Source organism: Silurus aristotelis (assembly GCF_946808225.1).
Source record: "Silurus aristotelis genome assembly, chromosome: 17".
NCBI lineage: Eukaryota > Metazoa > Chordata > Actinopteri > Siluriformes > Siluridae > Silurus > Silurus aristotelis.
In genome coordinates, this window is record NC_139590.1 from 18,266,412 (window position 1) to 18,283,622 (window position 17,211).

Consider the following 17,211-nt stretch of genomic DNA (forward strand, 5'->3'; position numbering starts at 1 on the left):
TATTTTGTATTGCTCTTTAATAAAGAAAAAGTACTTCTTATCTGATTGATTAATCGATGGAATAGTCGTTAAAATGCTCGATTACTAAAATAATTGATAGAAGCAGCCCTAATTTCATTGCAGTGTACCTATAGTGTGCAATGACAAAGTTTATGTATGTATCTATCTATGTATCTAAAGAATCATTAGGTGATCCTTTAGAACAGGCCACTTTCTGGTCCAATTCTGGAGTTTCCATGCCCCATGTAAACCTATATGCAGCTTGTGTACTGTGTGTACAGTATACATACATATGCATACACAAAGTGGGTACGGAAAGTATTCAGCCCCTCTTAAAATTTCACTCTTACTTTGCAGCCATTTGCGAAAATCATTTAAGTTCATTTCTTTTCCTCATTAATGTACACATAGCACCCCATATTGACAGAAAAACACAGAATTGTTGACATTTTTGCAGATTTATTAAAAAAGAAAAACTGAAATAATCACATGGTCCTACGTATTCAGACCCTTTGCTGTGACACTCATTTAATTTAGGTGCTATCCAATTCTTCTGATCATCCTTGAGATGGTTCTACGCCTTCATTTGAGTCCAGCTGTGTTTGATTATACTGATTGGACTTGATTAGGAAAGCCACGCACCTGTCTAAGACCTTACAGATCACAATGCATGTCAGAGCAAATGAGAATCATGAGGTCAAAGAAACTGCCCGAAGAGCTCAGAGACAGAATTGTGGCAAGGCACAGATCTGGACATGGTTACAAAAAAATTTCTGCTGCACTTAAGGTTCCTAAGAGCACAGTGGCCTCCATAATCCTTAAATGGAAGACTTTTGGAACGACCAGAACCCTTCCTAGAGCTGGCCGTCTGGCCAAACTGAGCTATCGAGGAAGAAGAGCCTTGGTGAGAGAGGTAAAGAAGAACCCAAAGATCACTGTGGCTGAGCTCCAGAGATGCAGTCGGGAGATGGGAGAAAGTTGTAGAAAGCCAACCATCACTGCAGCCCTCCACCAGTCAGGGCTTTATGGCAGAGTGGCCCGACAGAAGCCTCTCCTCAGTACAAGACACATGAAAGCCCACATGGAGTTTGCTAAAAAACACCTGAAGGACTCCAAGATGGTGAAAAATAAGATTCTCTGGTCTGATGATATCAAGATAGAACTTTTTGGGCTTAATTCTAAGCGGTATGTGGAGAAAACCAGGCACTGCTCATCACCTGTTCAATACAGTCCCAACAGTGAAGCATGGTGGTGGCAGCATCATGCTGTGGGGGTGTTTTTCAGCTGCAGGGACAGGACGACTGGTTGCAATCGAGGGAAAGATGAATGCGGCCAAGTACAGGGATATCCTGGACAAAAACCTTCTCCAGAGTGCTCTGGACCTCAGACTGGGCCAAAGGTTTACCTTCCAACAAGACAATGACCCAAAGCACACAGCTAAAATAACGAAGGAGTAGCTTCACAACAACTCTGACTGTTCTTGAATGGCCCAGCCAGAACCCTGATTAAAACCCAATTGAGCATCTCTGAAGAGAACTAAAAATGGCTGTCCACCAACGTTTACCATCCAACCTGAAAGAACTGGAGAGGATCTGCAATGAGGAATGGCAGAGGATCCCCAAATCCATGTGTAAAAAACTTGTTGCATCTTTCCCAAAAAGACTCATGGCTGTATTGGATCAAAAGTACTTTCCGTACCCACTGTACATACATGTACACAGTTGAGGCATTTAGTACTGCTCTGAATAAGCTATTTCACATAGCAAATTTCTATTTGAATAATGGCATTAATTTGTAGGTGTGCAGTAATTGATATAGTAATTTTGGTACCATTTTTAAAGTCAAAGTATGCTCAAAAGTCACAAAAAACAATAATTTAATTATTTTGTATTTTAAATTGAACTGTCAAATTGACAATCCTGCAACTTGTGATCTTGTGAAACAATTATCACTAAGCACAGTACTGTTTCTTCGGGGCTATGGATGGCAATCAAAATGTAGTTTGTGCAGCTGTATTTTGTAAGTGAATAAATAGACCAGAAGAAGCAGTAAATAAACTGTTACCTTGAACGTCTTCTGTGTCACTAATAATGTTATGGAGAACTTCTTCTTCAGCCGTTTCTGCTCGAACGGTAAAGGAACGACAGTTTAACTTCACACCAATATGGCTTGGCTTCCAGAGTCTAAGACCAACGCTATACTGCTCCATCCATGTCGGTGCACCGACTATAAAACAAATACAGGTTATGTCACTATCAAATTTAGATGACCTTTATATGGATTTTAATATTTATATATATATATATATATATATATATATATATATATATATGTGTGTGTGTGTGTGTGTGTGTGTGTGTGTGTGTGTGTGACTTTTTGGACAAGGCATATATGGAAATGGAGACAGAACTAAAGAAAACTTTTGCTGACTTGGAATATGTTTCCACCACTGCAGATCTATGGACTGCTCAGAATAAAAGTTTATTGCTGTACACTGGATCGATCCTGTTACTCTGCATCACCAAAAATCTGCAATCGCCTGCAGACGATTTCATGGGATACATGACCGGAGATAGAGCAAATTCACAGCTCATTTGCGGTAAGATAAACTGCCACAGTCACTGACGATGGCGCGAACTTTGTAAAAGCGTTCAGAATGTTTCCAGCTGATGATGAAGCAGATAATGATGTAGACAAGGATGAGGTCATATTTACGGAATTGCACAAAGTTTTACGAGATGACAGGGAAAGGTATGTTCACCCTACACATCACCGGTGTGCATCCCACACCCTTAACCTTATATGCACAAACGACATAGTTAATTTTTTTAAGGCAGATAGCAAAGTGGTGTACAGAAGTGCGACTGGAAAGTGTTCAGCCTTGTGGTCAAAAGTTAGTCGATCAACTTATTGTTCTCTAAAAAGTTAGTAAACATTTTAATTGTTTAAGACATGTCTTTTGCCCTAAAAACATTTCTTAATGGCAATTATCTATATTACACTGTTTTAGTCAAAACACGAGTGCAAGAACTTCTCACCTGTTAAACCTGTAAGGCCTAAAAGAGATCAAGCCTTAATCAGGTAGAAAAAAATTAATGCAACGCATTACTTTCCATAAAAAGTAACTAAGTAACTATGTAACGCAATTAGTGTGTATATATATATATATATATATATATATATATATATATATATATATATATATATATATATATATATATATATATATATATATACACACATATATACACATATATACACATATATACACATACAGTGAGGAAAATAAGTATTTGAACACCCTGCTATTTTGCAAGTTCTCCCACTTAGAAATCATGGAGGGGTCTGAAATTGTCATCGTAGGTGCATGTCCACTGTGAGAGACATAATCTAAAAAAAAAATCCAGAAATCACAATGTATGATATTTTAACAATTTATTTGTATGATACAGCTGCAAATAAGTATTTGAACACCTGAGAAAGTCAATGTTAATATTTGGTACAGTAGCCTTTGTTTGCTATTACAGAGGTCAAACGTTTCCTGTAGTTTTTCACCAGGTTTGCACACACTGCAGGAGGGATTTTGGCCCACTCCTCCACACAGATCTTCTCTAGATCAGTCAGGTTTCTTGCCTGTCGCTGAGAAACACGGAGTTTGAGCTCCCTCCAAAGATTCTCTATTGGGTTTAGGTCTGGAGACTGGCTAGGCCACGCCAGAACCTTGATATGCTTCTTACAGAGCCACTCCTTGGTTATCCTGGCTGTGTGCTTCGGGTCATTGTCATGTTGGAAGACCCAGCCTCGACCCATCCTCAATGCTCTAACTGAGGGAAGGAGGTTGTTCCCCAAAATCTCGCAATACATGGCCCCGGTCATCCTCTCCTTAATACAGTGCAGTCGCCCTGTCCCATGTGCAGAAAAACACCCCCAAAGCATGATGCTACCACCCCCATGCTTCACAGTAGGGATGGTGTTCTTGGGATGGTACTCATCATTCTTCTTCCTCCAAACACGTTTAGTGGAATTATGACCCAAAAGTTCTATTATGGTCTCATCTGACCACATGACTTTCTTCCATGACTCCTCTGGATCATCCAAATGGTCATTGGCAAACTTAAGACGTGCCTGGACATGTGCTGGTTTAAGCAGGGGAACCTTCCGTGCCATGCATGATTTCAAACCATGACGTCTTAGTGTATTACCAACAGTAACCTTGGAAACGGTGGTCCCAGCTCTTTTCAGGTCATTGACCAGCTCCTCCCGTATAGTTCTGGGCTGATTTCTCACCTTCCTTAGGATCATTGAGACCCCACGAGGTGAGATCTTGCATGTAGCCCCAGACCGAGGGCGATTGACAGTCATGTTTAGCTTCTTCCATTTTCTAATGATTGCTCCAACAGTGGACCTTTTTTCACCAAGCCGCTTGGCAATTTCCCCGTGGCCCTTTCCAGCCTTGTGGAGGTGTACAATTTTGTCTCTAGTGTCTTTGGACAGCTCTTTGGTCTTGGCCATGTTAGTAGTTGGATTCTTACTGATTGTATGGGGTGGACAGGTGTCTTTATGCAGCTAACGACCTCAAACAGGTGCATCTAATTTAGGATAATAAATGTAGTGGAGGTGGACATTTTAAATGCAGACTAACAGGTCTTTGAGGGTCAGAATTCTAGCTGATAGACAGGTGTTCAAATACTTATTTGCAGCTGTATCATACAAATAAATAGTTTAAAAATCATATATTGTGATTTCTGGATTTTTTTTTTTATATTATGTCTCTCACAGTGGACATGCACCTACGATGACAATTTCAGACCCGATCATGATATCTAAGTGGGAGAACTTGCAAAATAGCAGGGTGTTCAAATACTTATTTTCCTCACTGTATATACACATATATACACATATATACACACACACACACACACACACACACACACACACACACATATACATACATACATACATACATACATACCTACATACATACATACCTACATACATACATACCTACATACATACATACATACATACATACATACATACATACATACATACATACATACATACGAATATACACAAACACCCAGATAATAGATCACTTGAAAAAATTAATAATGGCAAATGTAGTGGCTTGTGGTGGAGTGTATCTTGGCATTTCTCGTTGCCAGCCTAAAATCATGTAATGAATGTCAGTTCTCCAATCTGCCATTTACACCGTTACCTCCACAGAAAGTCGTTGAGACACTACGGCTTCGGCTAAACGAAGAAAGACTAGAAGTGCGCAGACCAAACCTAAGTAGAGTCAAACACCGGGACATCTTTCAAGTCTTGCGATTTGACCTACTACTGCAAGAAACGACGCGTGGGACAAGCGTCGTACAAAAAACACGTTCTCGTGGCGCTTACTGATGACGTTATAGAGCGCGTCGAACGTGCTTTTATTATTTTTTATTTTATTTTATTGAATAAAAAAGTATATAAACAACAAAGGCAAATATACATTTACAATGTAGATAAATATGAATATCAACACAGTATAACTAATAAATTATATATAGACTATAAAATTTTCACACACGTCTTTCTCAATCGATTGAAAGAAGGACTTAATGGAGTAGTTAATGAGGTTCAATCAGGATTTCTTAAAGAAAGATCCATTCACAATAATGTAAGGCTAGTAATGGATATGGTAGAATACAATCACTTGATAGAGGATGATGGATATATTATTTTCTTAGACTTTAAGAAAGCCTTTGACACGTTAAACCATAGGTTTTTATTTAAAGCTTTAGAAAGCTTTGGTTTTGGTGAGCACTTTGTCAATACTCTAAAAATGATCTATAAAGGTATGAACAGTTCTATTTCTCTTCCCTATGGTACATCACAAAGATTTCCTGTTATTCGTGGAATAAGGCAGGGATGCCCTCTGTCCCCTCTTTTATTCATTTTGGCTGTGGATATGTTGTATACTTTAGTTATTCATGATCAAACGGTACAAAAATTTAAAGTATTTGGTAAAAGTATAGCAATTAGTCAATTGGCAGACGATACTACACTGTTCTTAAAAAACAAAGACCAAATTCCTATGGCTATCTCATTAGTTAATGGTTTTTCTAAGGCATTAGGACTCCAGTTGAATCTAAGCAAATGTGAACTTCTTGCCCTACATCAGAGTGATAGTGCTTGTTTGCATACTATTCCGGTAAAAGATAAAGTGAAAAATCTAGGCATTATAGTTACCAAAGAGCAGAAAATAAGTAGGAAAGAAAATTTTTATTATAACCTGCAAAAAGCAAACCAAATATTAAATTGCTGGTTACAAAGAGACATTTCCATTTTTGGGCGAATCTTGCTAACGAAGGTTGAATATTTATCAAGACTGATTCATCCCGCTCTTTCTTTGGCTCCTCCCTCAAATTTCATTAAAATACGTTCCCAAAAAATTTATAATTTTATTTGGAAGCACAAAGCCCATTATATAAAAAATAGCAGACACTACAAAATCCTATGAACAAGGTGGTTTGAATGTAATTGAATTTGAAAACATGAATATTTGTTAAAACTTAAATGGTTAAAAATGTTTCTATGTAAAGAAGTTTTTGGTTTACAATTCCACCAGCTTTGTTTCAAGATCTTGGTGAAATAAATTTTTTTCTCAAATGTGATTTTGATTGATCTAAACTCCCAGTAAAACTATCAACATTCCATCAACAAGTACTCTTATTTTGGAAATTGGCACATACACACAATTTTACACCTCATAATGCTTTAATTTGGAACAACAAATATATATTGCACAAGAACAGGTCTTTATGCTATAAGAATTGGTTAAACAGAAATATATGGTCAGTAAGAGATCTAATGGATGAACAGGGTAACATTTTAGACTATTATGCTTTTACTTTGAAACATGCCTGTCACCCGAAAGAGTTTTTCACTGTTGTTAATGCAATACCTTCTGGCATAAAAATGCTAATAAGTTAAACTAGTTCTTCCAGCCTTATGTATTGGAGATATGCAATTTAAAAGTGATAGTTGTACTAACAAATATATAAGACAGGTCATTTTAAAAACCTGTTATCCCTGTCAAGTTAAAAGAAACAAATTAGATCATATGTTTGAGAAGAAAACTGTGATTTATCTTAGAACAGCTTATTTGAAATTTCCTGTTCCTCCTAAAGCTAAAGAAATACACTTAAAAATTTTAAATGAGATTTATCCTTCTTACAAATTCCTAAATCAGAAATGTAATAAAGAAATTGTCCCCTGTTCCTTTTGTGAAAGCCATTCTGAAGACACGGATCATATCTTTCTCTTATGCAATTTCTCCAAACTCTTCTGGATATCAACTCAGGACTGGTTGATAGAAAAAAAGGTGGTTGTTGATAGTTTTGTTTTTTCTTTACATCATATTTTATTTGGAGTACCTAAAGACTGTTGTGCTAATTCTTTTTTGCTTATTAACATTGTAATATTAGCAAAATATTTTATTCATAAATGTAGATTCTTTAATTCTTTCTCCCCCCCACTACTTATTATATTCAAAAATTACTTGAAATGTTTTTCCAAGGCCCTCAATAAGATGAAAGGTCAGAGTGCTATGAAGCTGCTTTATTTATTGACATAATTTAATTTATTGTAATACTGCCCCTAATATTTATCTTTATTTAATTTTATTAATTAATTAATTAATTTATTTTTCTTTTCTTTTACTCACTATTTAAGTTCATGTAAATGATAATTTCAGATTTCTATCTATTTATTTTCTATTTTTTCTAAAAAATGTATTAGTTATACTGTGTTGAGCCTGTAATATTTATCTACATTGTAAATGTATATTTGCCTTTTGTTGTTTATATACTTTTGTATTCAATTAAAAAAAAATTATAAAAAAAAAATAAAATATTAGAACAGCGTGATTAAAATGTCCTCCTCCCCAAAAACAAAACACATTTTAAAATCGTACATGTAACATACCTATCTAATAAATCCATAATAAAAAAAAAAAATCTCGAGTATTTGGTATTTCTGTAATTGAACATTTTTTATTAAATTTTTCAAGAGCCCTCTGAAAAACATTCCAGGTTTGTCTCATTTGGTCGATAGTGTCATGTATTAGGATTACTGTGGTTGTTACCAGTATCCGTCGTTAGAGGGTGCTGGAACATACCCAGCCAACATGTCCATGTGGGCCCCATATGGGTTTTATCTGAGTTATATGGGCATCATGTGGGCATGGGGTCAGAGTGGGCACTTTGATGGGCTGAATGTGGGCCCCAGCTTAGTCAGGGTTGTGGGCCCCAGTTAAGCTGCCCATTTGGTTTATTCGAGGGCCCTGTATGGGCCACATTTGCACGCAACAAAGCACGCTTCGGTTTGTGCAGTCAAGTTGAACACTTGCTGCGTTAGCTCCACTAAGACTTTTTAAAGACAAAACATCGTTATAAGTAAGTAACTTAAACTAATGGTACAGTGGTCAGTTCAAATTCACGGTCCAAAGTGTACCAGCACGAATTTAATAATCGATCTGTGTTCAAGGCCCCCACTAATTATTCTAAATATTAATCACAACAAAGCCTGAAATTCACCATATTTATGCATTCAACTTTAAAATGTATAACATGTAAATTTTCTTTACCATCCTAGACATATTTGGATAATAAATATAAATCTGCCTTTAGGTCCTGTTATTTGTGACCAATGCATGGCATAAACATCTTTTAACATCTACATTTTTGCTGTTACATTTCAGACAATTGTTGTTCTAAAAAGAAAAATGGAGAAAGACTGTTCACAGCGGACAAAAAGGCGAAGAATACAGTCTAAAGTGGCAAAGCACATAGAGATGGTGAAAACTTATGTTTCATCATGTGCTAATGGTGAAACAAACATTTCCTACCCCAATAGAAGATTTAGAGAATGAAACGTACTATGATTGTTTTGAGAACCTTAATGGGCTGATCATTAATCCCAAGTAAAATACATTGCAGAAGGCTGCTACTACCATTTTGGTGTTGCAAATGCAATAATGACAGAGTTGAATTTTGCATGTGACTTGAATGAACAGATTGATACGCTTACACTTCATGTAAATATAGATGGGTTGCCACTTTTCAGAAGCTCTGCTATGAATCTGTGGCCAATTCTTGGTCGGATTAAGGAACTTGACAATTCAAATGTATTTTTAATTGGATTGTATTTAGGTTTAGCCAAACCTTTCTCAGTGCATGAGTATCTAAAGGAATTTGTTGAGGATTTGAAAGTTGTCATTCAATAGGGATTAGACTTTAATGGGAAAAATTACGAAGTTGCACCACCTGAGGCTTTTATTTTTTATGCAATTGCAAGAGGTTTTCTAAAGTGTATAAAGGGCCACTCTACAATGCTACAATGCCTGTGAACGTTGTGTTCAGACAGGTGTATATGTTAATGGTAGAATGACATTTCCAGACCTGACTGCAGAGCTCAGAACAGACTTACAGTTTGTGGAAATGATTGATGAAGATCACCACACAGGAGGATTTCCACTTAAAAATGTAGGTGTTGGTTTAGTGACAAACTTTGTGTTAGACTACATGCATCTTGTGTGCTTAGGTTTTGTAAGAAAGCTTATTTACCTGTTGGTTAAGGGTCCCTTAAAGTGTAGCGTGTGAGCTAGAATTCTTTCTGTAATTTCACAACACATGGCCTCATTAAGGGTGTTTACACCAATGACCTTCTCCAGGAAACCCAGATCCAGTGTTGGGCAATAACGCGTTACTAGTAACGCGTTATTGTAACGCAGTTACTTTTGACAGTAACTAATACTGTAACGCATTACTTTTTAAATAAATTAACTCTGTTACTGTATGGTGCGTTGTCCGTTACTTTTTTTAATTAATTAATTTTGGCTGAAGTGTAGCCTACAGTCTAACCTGTTTACAGCAGCAACGCATTGTAGGTTTGATGGATGCCAACCACTGTAAACATGAAGAAGATGCACTGTGGGCATGTTTCTGTTAATTCAAGTATGTGCGGCAGTAATGGCGAGTCAAGGAGAGAGCAAGACAGGTTTCTCAAAGTGGAAATATGCTCATTATTTCACTTTAGTTGAGCAAATAGACAAAAACTTTTTAGTCAAATGTAAGCTGTGTCTTTCAGATTCGAAGGTCCTATCTACTACGATAGCAGCAACTTTAATCTGTCAAAGAACCTCCAGAAATGACTTGCCTTGACGAAGCTAGAAGATAACCTGGTGTATGTTGTACATTGTTGATAGTTTTCATATTTAAGCTGTAAAAGGAACATTTTTAAGGACTCAACACAACAGCTTTTATGATGCAGAAGCCAATTAATTTGTGTTTAAGTCAGTTTTGTGTTTGTATAGACCATAACGCATAAAAGGGCATTAATGGGAACATTAAACAACGTTCTTTAAAAAAGTAATTAAAAAGTTACTTTTAATGCATTACTTTTGGTGTAAGTAATCAACAAAGTAATTAAGTTACTTTTTGAATGAAGTAACTAGTAACTGTAACTAGTTACTATTTCTTAGTAACTAGCACAACACTGCCCAGATCCCTGTTTAAAGAGGGCATATGGAAAGCCACAGAAATCAGATTTTTCTTCTTCTTTCGGCTGCTCCCATTAGGGGTCGCAAGAGCGGATCATCCTTCTCCATACCACCCTGTCCTCTACATCTGCCTCTTTCACACCAACTACCTGCATGTCTTCCCTCACCACGTCCATAAACCTCCTTCTCAGCCTTCCTCTTTTCCTCCTTCCTGATGGCTCCATCCTTAGCATTCTTCTACCAATATAACTCATGTCCCTCCTCTGCACATGTCCAAACCATCTCAATCTCGCCTCCCTCACCTTGTCTCCAAAACGTCCTACATGCGCTGTCCCTCTAATAAACTCATTTCTAATCTTGTCCATCCTCGTCAGTCCCAACGAAAACCTTAACATCTTCAGCTCTGCTACCTCCAGCTCCGCCTCCTGCCTTCTACTCAATGCCACTGTCTCTAATCTATACAACATCGCAGGTCTCACCACAGTCCTATAAACTTTCCCTTTCATTCTTGCAGATACCCTACTATCACAAATCACTCCTGCCACTCTTCTCCACCCACTTCACCCTGCCTGCACTCTTTTCTTCACTTCTCTAACACACTCTCCATTACTTTGCACTGTTGACCCCAGGTACCTGAACTCCTCCACCTTCTCCACCTCTTCTCCCTGCAACCGCACCCCTCCACTGCCCTCCCTCTCATTCACACACATGTACTCTGTCTTACTCCTGACTTTTATTCCCCTTCCCTCCAACGTGTACCTCCACCTCTCCAGGCTCTTCTCAACCTGCTCACTACTCTCACCACAAATCACAATATCATCCGCAAACATCATAGTCCATGGAGACTCCTGTCTGACCTCGTCCGTCAACCTGTCCATCACCCCTGCAAACAGGAAAGGGCTCAGGGCCGATCCTTAATGCAATCCAACCTTCACCTTGAACCAGTCTGTCGTTCCTACTACACACTTCACTGCTGTCACACTGTCCTCATACATGTCCTGCACCACCCTCACATACTTCTCTGACACACCTGACTTCCTCATACAATACCACAACTCCTCTCTTGGCACCCTGTCGTACGCTTTCTCTAAATCCACAAATACACAATGCAATTCCTTCTGTCCTTCTCTATACTTCTCTATCAACATTCTCAAAGCAAATAAGGCATCTGTGGTGCTCTTCCTCAGCATGAAACCATACTGTTGCTCACAGGTGTGACTGATCAACTTAATTCCCCTGTAGTCACTGCAGGTCTGCACATCTCCCTTATGCTTAAAGATCGGTACCAGCACACTCCTTCTCCATTCCTCAGGCATCTTCTCACCTTCCAGAATCTTGTTAAACAATCTGGTTAAAAATTCCACTGCCATCTCTCCTAAACATCTCCACGCTTCTACTGGTATGTCATCTGGTCCAACCGACTTTCCACTCGTCATCCTCTTATTCGCTGCTCTCACTTCCTCCACTTCTATCCACTGCCTGCTTCACTAACTCCACATCATCCAACCTTCTCTCTCTCTTATTTTTCTCGTTCATCAGCTGCTCAAAATACTCCCTCTGCCTTCTCAACACACTCTCCTCACTAGTAAACACATTTTCATCTCCATCCTTTATTGCTCTTACTTGCAACACATCCTTCCCAGCTCGGTCCCTCTGCCTGGCCAATCGGTACAAATCCTTTTCTCCTTCCTTAGTGTTCAACCGCTCATACAGCTCCTTGTATGCCTTTTCCTTGGCTTTCGCCACATCCCTCTTCACCTGCTGCCGCATCTCCTTGAACTCCTGCCTACTTTTCTCATCACCCTGTCGATCCCACTTCTGTTTTGTTAACCTCTTTCCCCTTATGCTCTCCTGCACTTCCTCATTCCACCACCACATCTCTTTATCTTCCTTTCTATTTCCAGATGTCACACCAAGTACTTTTCTAGCTGCCTCCCTCATCACTCCTGCAGTAGTTATCCAATCATCCAGCACCTCTTCACCATTGTGGAGCCCTCGTCTGACCTCTTCCCTGAACCTCACACTACAGTCTTCCTCCTTCAGTTTTGACCATCTTATTCTTCTCTCAGTCCTCACACTCCTCCTCTTCTTCTTCACCTCCAAAACCATCCTACAGACCACCATCCGATGCTGTCTAGCTACACTGTCCCCTGCCAACACTTTACAGTCTCCAATCTCCTTCAGGTTGCATCTCCTACATAGAACATAGTCCACCTGTGTGCACCTTCCTCCACTCTTATACGTCACCCTATGATCCTCCTTCTTCTTAAAATAAGTATTCACCACTGCCATTTCCATCTTTTTAGCAAAATCTACCACCATCTGCCCTTCCACATTCCTCTCCTTGAGGCCATACCTACCCATAACCTCCTCATCACCTCTGTTCCCTTCACCTACATGCCCATTAAAGTCTGCCCCAATAACCAATCGTTCATTTCTAGGTACACCATCTACCACTTCATCTAATTCACTCCAGAATTTTTCCTTCTTCTCCATCTCACAACCCACTTGTGAAACATTTATCATCCCTTCAACTTCCAGCTTTACGTTCATCACCCTATCAGAAACTCTTACTGTACTCTTCCTTCAGAATCACCCCTACACCATTTCTTTCTTCAACCACACCATAATATAACAGTTTAAACCCACCTCCAATGTTCCTGGCCTTACTCCCTTTCCACTTGGTCTCCTGAACACACAACATATCTACCTTTCTCTTCTCCATCAAATCAGCTATCTCTCTCCCTTTACCAGTCATAGTACCAACATTTAAAGTACCAACCCTAACCTCCACTCTCCTCCACTTCTCCTTTCCCTGTCGTCTCTGTAGACGTCTTCCTCCTCTCCTTCTGCTCCTTCGGCCAACAGTAGCCCGATTTCCACCGGTACACTGTTGGCTAACAATACCTGTCGCAGTCGTTGGTAACCCGGGCTCGACCGATCCGGTATGAATTTCTTAATCGTGACCCGCATATTCGATTTGGCACATGTTTTACGCTGGATGCCCTTCCTAACGCAACCCTCCCCATTTATCCGTGCTTGGGACCGGCACTAAGAGTGCAATGACTTGTGCCTCCCAATTGGCTGGGTTCACAGAATTTAGATTATTTCTCTTATATACTGGACCTGTTGTTTGTATTGCATAACAATTTATCACATAGTTTATACCAATACTTCATGATGCTGTCCATAGCAATGAGAATCCTTCTTAGCCCAGAATTTTCTCATTATGCAAGTCAGTTACTGAATGTTTTTGTTGAATATTTCGCAGAAATATATGGGCCTGAATTTATTGTGTATAATGTACATAGTTTCATTTATATAGCACAGGATGCAAGTAAATATGGACCTCTAGATCAAATTTCATGTTTTCCTTTTAAAAACCTTTTAGGTAAAATAAAAAAGATGGTAGTAAAACTTGTACATGAGAATCAGAAAGTCAAGGCAAAAAAAAGAGGTGAATCGTGTACCTAAACATAAAAAACTTTATCTTTTTGGACCTGTTCTTCAGGGATTTGAAGGATACAAACAGTACTATGGGAAAAATATGTTTCTTTCATGTAAAACAGGTGACAATTGTTTTGACTTGAATGGACAAATATACCTTGTAAACAATATTTTGTACAGTTCATCTGGGGACACGTATTTTGTGTATGATTTTTTTTACAAACATAGAAACATTTTCTAATTATCCTATTGACTCTTCAGCTCTGGAAATCAGACTTGTGCATGGATTAAATGGACAATTTCAAATTGTACCTGTGACTGAAATAACAAAGAAAATGCTGCTTCTTCCATATAATGGCGCTTTTGTAGCTTTGCCTCTGCTACATCATTGCTGACATTATGCAATTATTTTATCTAGCAAAATGCTGCCCTTTGCTATAGTGGAATTTATGGATTCTTGGAATGTTGCCATTACCCTAAAAAAATGGTTTACTGGGCCAGAGGATGGTGAGTGTTACTGGCCACCTTCCTCCACTGTCAACGTAGACCAACTTGTTCGAGAGGGAAGAGGCCCACAAGAAGATTGGTTAAAAGATTGTTCATGTGTAAAAAGAAAAAAGAAAATGTAAAGATTAATCAATTAATGTAAATTCTGAATGTACACTAAATCATTGTCACATTTCTCTAGCTGATTATCCCACTGCAGAACAAAGATGCGGAAAGCTGAAGTGACCTCAGATCTACAGATGGATCCAGAACCAGAGGGAACCAAGCGTAAATAAAAGTAAGACTCATGTTTTGGATGTTTACCTCAGAATTTAGATGGAAGTAGTAGGTCATCTAGGTACTTTTTGCATACTATATAGTTGGTAAGTAGGCATATTTGGCATGAGGTTTTTTGAGAAAGTAAAAACTATTGACAATGTGTTGAAAAATACTATGTTGATTAAAACTGTCTTGGTAAATGACATTACACTGTTGCAGAAAAGCATTGAATAGATATTACATGTTAGGTAAAAATTGCTTTAAATGTCAAAATTGTATGCTTTTTGTTTTACTTTGCCAGCATATCACTGCAGCAATGCATTTTGTCTAGGTATTTTTATTTGTATTGCATTTTCTCAGGATTTTTTACAAAGTTCAGTAACGTGTGTCCATGGTCATTTAATAAATTCATAAAAAATCATTGTTATTTTAAACATTTTAACTTTCCATGTGTTTCAGGCGTAAAGTTTTTGAAACAGACTCGGACAGTTAAGAATGTCCAGAAATGGCCATGCCACCACCCCCAAGAAGGCTCCTACTAAAGGGATTTGTGAACAAGAAAAAGCTACACCACCTCTCACAAATGGACCACCACCTCATAAACCTCATACTTCACAGGAAACACAAGTTCCAACTTGCAGCATCCCAGCACCGACAGGAGCTCCACACACTCCCCGCAGACCAGTTTAGCCCAGTGGGTTCTCAGTGAGGGATGGAATGTTTGTTCGTATACTTACAATCAGTGTTACTAGTACTCGTTACAAGTAACGTGCGTTACGTACTAATATAACTTTTCTGGAGTAACGAGTAAAGTAGCGCTTTACTTTATAAATGTACACATTAATATCTGAGTACATTTTTTTTTAAGTAATGTGAGTTACTTTTCAGTTAAATTATTTTGCATTAAAAAAAATAAAATACTGAATTAAAACGAACGTAGTCACGTAGAATCGTGCACTCATGTGCGAGCCGCAGGAACAGAAGCTAGTCAGAAGCGGAGATAGCAGGCCAGAGCATTACATTACTGCAATGGAAGTTTTCTCATTATTTTGAAATAGTCGAGGAAAAGGAGAAGGGAATAATGGTAAAGTGTAGATTATGTGTTGGTGAAAAGCTCTTGTCAACTGCAAAAAATACCAATCAAATAAAAAAAAAAAACATCTGCATGCAAAGCACAGCACTACAGATGTGGAAGAGAGAGAGGAATAAAACCTGCACCCCGCCTCAAGCTAAACAACAAAGGCTTGATTTCAGTTCATGTTCACCACCAGGTAAAACAATTAGTTCAACTGAACACAACAAATTGGTTGCTGCTTTTATTGTTGAGGCCAACACCAACAACACCACTGATGAATAGACACTGAACAAGCAGTCCCGGGTTCGTCACTTGTTGGGGTCCCCATGAAACATTTATTTTGTGGTCTGTGCTATTTGCAGTGCAAATTAATTGCTTGTGTTGTGAGGATTTGCAGGACGTTTCTGTATTTAGTTGCATTGTGAGGATTTGCAGCACATGTTGTTTAACTGATGATGTTTTTTGAATTTGCTGGTGTTTTTCCTATTTGCATATGTTTTCTTTAGTTGCAGTTCGTTGAACTTTCTGGGCCACTGTGATCCGAGGTGTGACTTACATCTTTCAGCTAATCAGAATCATTGTTCTAATCACTGGCTTTTGTTAATGGCCAAATATTCATTTAAGAGTGAAGTTCAGATGCAAGGTTTATATTTTAATTGTTACATTCATAAGTTTTGGATTCCATGACTGGCCCCCAGGCATAAGTTATTACTGTGCGAGGCAGAGGTGGAAACAATTCACTGATGAGATTCTAGGATATGTCTTAATTATATTGATGCATGTTTTTTTAGATGCTGCTGTGAATGGTAGTATTTTAAAATTTATTTAATTGCCATTTCTGTCATCTCTTTCTTTACTGTTTAGTAGGTGTGCAGCTGATGAATCTGCATAGACCCACCAGTGAACTATTTTACTCAGTGATTATGTTTCTTGTTTACCAGAGGTGGGAAGTAACAAAGTACAAATACTTTGTTACTGTACTTAAGTAGATCTTTTTGGTATCAGTACTTTACTTCACTATTTATTTTTCAGACTACTTTTTACTTTTACTCATTACATTTTTACACAAATATCTGTACTTTTTACTTCTTACATTTGCAAAACCGGCTCGTTACTTTAGTTTTAATCCATTGATTTGGTGAAATATATATTTTTTATTTTCACTGTGTGCCGATTTCAGCCGAACAACCGATTTCCTGTCATTGTGCGTCTTTTTCAATCCACTGGTGTATAAAGTCCTGTCTCTCACTCACCGCAGATGTAGACTAGTTTACGAAAATAAGAATCAGCAGGCAGAAGGCAGTAAGAAATTTATATATATACTGTGTGTGTGTATATATATATATATATATATATATATATATATATATATATA

At 38.1% G+C, this 17,211-nt stretch overlaps 1 protein-coding gene and 1 long non-coding RNA gene across 4 annotated transcripts in view; one reads left to right on the forward strand and one right to left on the reverse strand.

Moving 5' to 3' along the window:
- Positions 1-17,211, reverse strand: part of trap1 (TNF receptor-associated protein 1) — a 123,984-nt gene that overhangs the window by 30,975 nt on the left and 75,798 nt on the right. Inside the window, exons 2-3 of one of the 3 annotated variants that reach the window (XM_083565837.1) lie at positions 5,342-5,382; positions 2,065-2,226 (exon numbers count right to left, since the gene is read on the reverse strand). In XM_083565837.1, the coding sequence (XP_083421963.1) occupies positions 2,065-2,209 (145 nt within the window). In that variant the 5' untranslated portion in view covers positions 2,210-2,226; positions 5,342-5,382. Of the gene's footprint in view, positions 1-2,064; positions 2,227-5,218; positions 5,416-17,211 lie in introns of those variants that run through there. The other 2 variants (XM_083565835.1, XM_083565836.1) reach the window with 2 other exon arrangements.
- Positions 1-17,211, forward strand: part of LOC310739784 — a 63,974-nt gene that overhangs the window by 22,171 nt on the left and 24,592 nt on the right. The window lies entirely within an intron of this gene.